The sequence below is a fragment of the Urocampus carinirostris genome, chromosome 2 (genome assembly GCF_059441175.1).
Source record: "Urocampus carinirostris isolate Australia breed hairy pipefish chromosome 2, RoL_Ucar_1.0, whole genome shotgun sequence".
NCBI classification, from domain to species: Eukaryota; Metazoa; Chordata; class Actinopteri; order Syngnathiformes; family Syngnathidae; genus Urocampus; species Urocampus carinirostris.
The window spans coordinates 28,893,792-28,899,342 of record NC_142350.1 but is presented as its reverse complement, the minus strand read 5'-3'; the positions used below and the strand labels follow the sequence as shown (position 1 = coordinate 28,899,342).

At 37.8% G+C, this 5,551-nt stretch overlaps 1 protein-coding gene across 1 annotated transcript in view; it reads left to right on the top strand.

The window, feature by feature from the left end:
• Positions 1 to 3,914: 3,914 nt before the first annotated feature.
• The window catches only part of deptor (DEP domain containing MTOR-interacting protein), a 45,017-nt gene continuing 43,380 nt past the window's right edge, over positions 3,915 to 5,551 (top strand). The window contains exons 1-2 of the mRNA XM_088326133.1: positions 3,915 to 4,347; positions 4,482 to 4,571. Of these exons, the coding sequence (XP_088182259.1) occupies positions 4,334 to 4,347; positions 4,482 to 4,571 (104 nt within the window). The 5' untranslated portion in view covers positions 3,915 to 4,333. The remainder of the gene's footprint in view (positions 4,348 to 4,481; positions 4,572 to 5,551) is intronic.

Sequence of the window (5,551 nt, the reverse complement as noted above, 5' to 3'; positions counted from 1 at the left end):
TTTTTTGGTAAAACAAAATTATTTTTTTCTTACAGAAGATGAAGCTGACATTGTGCGCCATATTTCTGCTTCGGCTATCTACAAAAACCTTGTCTTGTTTAGTTTCCTATTTCTTCTTGTTTGTATTTCAATGTTTTTCTTTTTTCAGTTTTTCTTTTTTTTTTTTCTCTTCGGTCAAATATTACACACTGAGGCTTTAAACATTGCCCCTTCTGTTTCGGAATTCCACGTCAAATGGTGAGATAATTTCACTATCACTGGTGAAGTTGTAAAAGTGCCTGATTTCTGTTTTATAAACCGGTTCAAGTGGATACAACTTGGGCAGCACGATAGCATATTTGTTATCATGTCTACCTCACTGGGTCAGATACCTTGGTGTGATCCTCATTATTTTGTGATGACTGTATATTCCGGACTTTAAGGTGGAACCCCAAATTGGCCAGAAATGTGAAAATGTTGTACACCACAGATTGGAAATGCATACAGCAATTCTAGATGTGTGTGTTACTACGCAAGGTTAATGGTATACTACCGTATTTGAGCAATGATTGATCGACCGATAATCATCGATGGCCTATACTGCAGTACAGTACATTGTACGAAACAGAATTCGAACCAAGGTCTGGTTGTGTTGGCGCCTTCACTTTACAACTACATCAGTGGCACAGATGACATCTAAAGGCATTATAGCTTATTTCATTATCACACTTCTTTTATTTGCGGTGCCAGAAACACTGATTTACATTGTTCATTTTGTTTGGAATTCTTAAAGGTTAAACAAAGAGTCTCTCCACTTTCGCACCTGTGCATCAATTACGTTAAGAAACAGAAAACTAAAAGTCTTTTAACAAAATACAATAAAAGCTCTTCTGCGTACATATACATATCAAATCGCAACGTTATTGAAGCACAGTTGAAGAAATTGAGAGACTGTTTAACCTATCATAATGTAGATCAAATTTCACTATGCAAATCAATGTTTCTGATACTGTGAGTAAAAATAGTATGATAAGGTCCAATGCCTTTTCGTATGTTATCTGTACTACTGATCATACAGTGGAAAGCTGTCACCGGCCTAACCATCACGACCCGGGTTCGATGCCCGTTGCAAATGATGTAAATGGTCTGCATTTATATAGCGCTTTTCAAGTCAATGAAGACCTCCCAAAGCGCTTTACAATGTGGTCCACACTTTTCCCTTTTACACACTAACTAACCGATCGCGATGTCAGCCATGCAAGGCAACTACCTGCTACCGGGGGCATTAGGCAATCAGTGTCTTGCCCAAGGACACTTCAACATATAACACGGAGAATCGAATCTGCGACCTCTTGATCCCAAGACGAGTGCTTTACCTCCTGTGCCAATGCCGCGATTTCAATTGTGTGACACTTAGCTACTGACCAATCGTTGCACGATTATATGCCGTGAGTGTATAAAGAGCCCAACAAATAAACACGATAGCTCTCACTGAAAGTTTCAATTTCATACGCCTAATAGTCCGGAGCGCCGTATGTATGAAAAATGTACAACAAATATTATATTTTAGGGGTGCGCCGATCTGCCTTTAAAGTGTGGAATATACTGTAGTTTTTGTTTCCCTGTAGGTTATCTGGATTCGTTTTACATTCCAAGTGGTTTATGCATGACATTAAATTGCCCATAAGTCAAGTCAATTCATGTTTATTTGTGTAGCCCTTAATCACAAGAAGTCTCAAAGGGCTGTACAGACTACGATTACACCATCCCTTGATCTAAAACCTACATGAGGGCAGGGAAAAACTCAAAAACCTCAGGACAGTATGAGGATATGAAGAAACCTTAAGAAGGAGCTGCACATGAGGTAATCCCCCTTCCAGGATGACCGGGCTGCAACAGATGTTGCAATAACAAAAAATACACAGATATCATCAACAGGAAAGATAGGTGCTAACAGAATGTCTGGTTGTCAGCTTCCTGAGGTCAACATCATTCACGAGCTATAGAATATACAGTAAGTGTGTTTAAGACTATATTTAAGCACTTCCAGTCAGGTTTGCAGATTGACTTTCAGGGTAGAGGATGAATAGAGAACGCTTTTGAGCCTGCAGATTTTTTTCTTGGATCACTAGTAGACTAGTATGTTCCAAGCGAAGGCTCTAAGCATGATTAAATTAAATCTTTGTCAGGTCTACCACTAAATGTTTTTACACTTGGCTAGCCAGTGCACTTGGTTAAGAATCCCTATCGATTGGTTAACGTGCTTTTTTGTACCAGCCAAGAGAAAAAATACTTTGGTCACTTAGTATGTCATCACAACAGATACAAAAAAGCATTATGTAAGCCTATGATAGGTGTCTACAAATTGATTCACAATTCACTGAATTATTATGCACTGTTTCATGTAATAACTCGCTTTTACATCAATTAGAGAACCTTTAATGGACATAAGTACGAGTGAGTGTCCATTATGGCGTGTTAGCCTCATAAGTCTTGTTTGTATATAATCTGGGCTAGACATGATCATATTTCAAGATAATTCTCACAGTGTGGTCACTGGAGTGTGTTTGAGTACATAAAAATAATTCAGCTAAATTGAAAAGTATTTTATTGTTCAGCTGCAATATTTGATTAATAATGATCATGAGGGAAAACCATCTTTCAGATGCAGTCATGCAATCAAACTAAACTTTTTGTATCATGTAAACATTTCGCATTGCTAGTTCTAGAAGAATTTGTTATATGCACTCTGTCAAGCACTTATAGTGAAGTTTGTTTTCAGGCTCCTGATAACGGTTTAAACTAAGTGTGAGGAATGGGTGTTTTCAATGACTTGTTTTGTCTTTTTGGCCTTTTGAAATAAACTGCAAAAGCCTTGTCAATATTATTTGGTTTGCAGTGTAACATATAATGTTATGTTCCCTGATCTGCCTTCTGTTTTCAATTGAGTGTTTATATTTAATAAATAAACAAACTGAATTGTGCACATTTCATATTCATTTTGTATGCTTTTCCAATGAACACACATTTAAATAAGGTATACTACCATCCCAAGACAGATTACGTCCTATTGCCATACTATCCTGTTTCATGTTTTTATTTCAACAATAAAATGTTTAACACTATGAAATCCATAGTGGTCAATCTGAGGGAATGATACAATCATTATTATAGCTTGTTTTCTTAAACAGTGCCTTTAAATATTTCCCACCCTGCAATTTACTAACATTATATTCACCCATCCATTATCTGCATGCATTCATTTATTTCTTTAGCGTGCCACTTAGCCTCACTAGGGTCGCAGGGATTGCAGATTACAATTTTAAAAAAGCAAACGTTCGTTACCCTGCTCACAAGTGCCACCCAGCGGTTCTTTGGGTCACTGGTCAAATCTAAAAGAAACAAGGTCTCTGACACACTAAATGAACCTTAGCAGAGATAGACAGACGTGTATGTACGTGGAAGCAGTTTAAGAAACGTTTCCAATAAGGGCTTGTGTAGAGGAGTCAGAGTATAGTTTATTTCTTCACAAATCGGCTTAAGCAAAAGTAAAACGTATACTGATTCATAAATACTGCTGGAAATACAAGAAGTCAAGTAAATCCATTGGAGAGAGTGTAACCTGATACTTTCTACCTCTGGTTTTAATGTTATGCAACGTTAAAATGCAATTTTTGTAAGGAGAAATGTACTGTATATGCATTTTGTGCGATAAAGTATTAAAAAAAACAACAACGCGAAAGTACGTCAGCCAATAGAGAACGTGTGGACAATGACGTTAGTGGGATAAAGCGTGCCATTTAGTTTGAATTGTGAAAGTAAAAAAAAAAAAGAACATAGGGTAAAAATAATACGTTTTTTTAACACACATCCGCCAACCTTTTAGTTCCGGAGCGTAAAGGATGCTAAATGGAGCATACCCAAGAGCATCTGTAACACCGCCCTCACGGTCAACTCCCTCGTGACGTCGCCTCGTTCCTCCCCATGCGTGAGTGTGTATGGAGAGGAAAGCGTGCGTGCTATTTGCATCCTGTATGTTTACGCTTGCGTGTGTCACCAAAAAGAGCAGGAACGAGCGAGGCGGATCCACAATACTGCCGCATGCACGTTGTAGATCGAGGGTGCTTTAGTTCAGGACGCACCAAGGACGGAGAGGCCTTGCAGGGCGGCATGCACTGAATGAGCGCGTGCACAAATGTGGAGGTTGTCTAGGCAAAGTCCGCAGCTGATGGAGCCTCCACGCCTCTTGTGACTACACGCATTGAATCCGTGCACAAACTGGGATCGCCGCTGACTTGTTTGGGTTTTATTTCCTCCCCAACGGAGGATCGGTGATAAACTCACATCCCTCCCCATGGTTTTCAAAAGGTGAGTGGATCATCATGCAAATGTTGCCTGATTAAAAAAGGATGATGATGATATCATCAACGCTTTCGTTCATCCGGAGGTGTTTTTAGTTTTGATATGTTAAATAGGTCGCTGATTTTCTTCTGTTTCGTTAGAGAGATGGACGGGATCGCCAACACTATGCAGAAGAAAGCTGCGGAACTGGAACGGTTGGCGGAGGTGCTCGTTACCGGGGAGCAGCTAAGGTCTGTCGGGCATTTGTGCATCGTTATTAACAGTGTTGGGTAACAAGTAACAAGTTATATTTACTATTTATTCCAAACAGGAACTGAGTCAGTAACACAATTACTACAGCTAAAAAAGAAGTTACCGGTGGGAGTAAACATTTACGTTACTTTAAAAATAAGTTGTATGTCAATTAATTTGAAAATTTCCGAGCAAATTCAAAGCACCGCGGTGACGTCTTTGACAGTTTACTTGTAGAGAGATGGGAATTCCGACTATTTTTTGAGAACCGTTTTTTTGGCTTCCCTCACTAAAAAGAGCCGAATCTTTTAACACCCTAGCACTCTTTAGGTGTTTTTGTTACCCTAAGAAGCTTTTTGACCCAAATATATATATATATATATATATATATATATATATATTGAGAGAGCCATACCATTTATTTTAAGACAAATTTAAACAAAACTGCCAAACCCGCTCTCCAAACAAAATCAGATTTTTCAGCGCATTCAATATCACTTTAAGATTTATGATCTAAGAATAATGTCAAAGTTTGTCTCCCATTTCTACATATATACCCCTTTAATTATTTAAGATCTTTGAGGCTCATTTTGATCTTCATTTTTTTCATAAATAGTCATAAATTAAATCATTTACTTGATGACTTCCTCTTGTTCTTTTTCAACATTGGCCTGTCTTCAAACAAAACATTTTAAATATTATTGCCTATTTATACTGACTTTCTTTTGATCTTATTCTTATTCTTTAAGTCTTGATTACGGGTTCATGCCGGAATGTCATGTCGTATATAATTTTAAATGCAGACGCTGCCCTACTTACGAAAGAAATAGGTTCAGGACGATCGTTAGGCAGTTGAATTTGTTCGTAACTTTCTCCGGTGCTATATTTTGTATGTACTGTATGTTTAAGGTTTATATAAGTATGTTTAAGGCTTGTATAAGTAACCTGTATTGTTTTGTACTGAAAAATAAACGTTTAA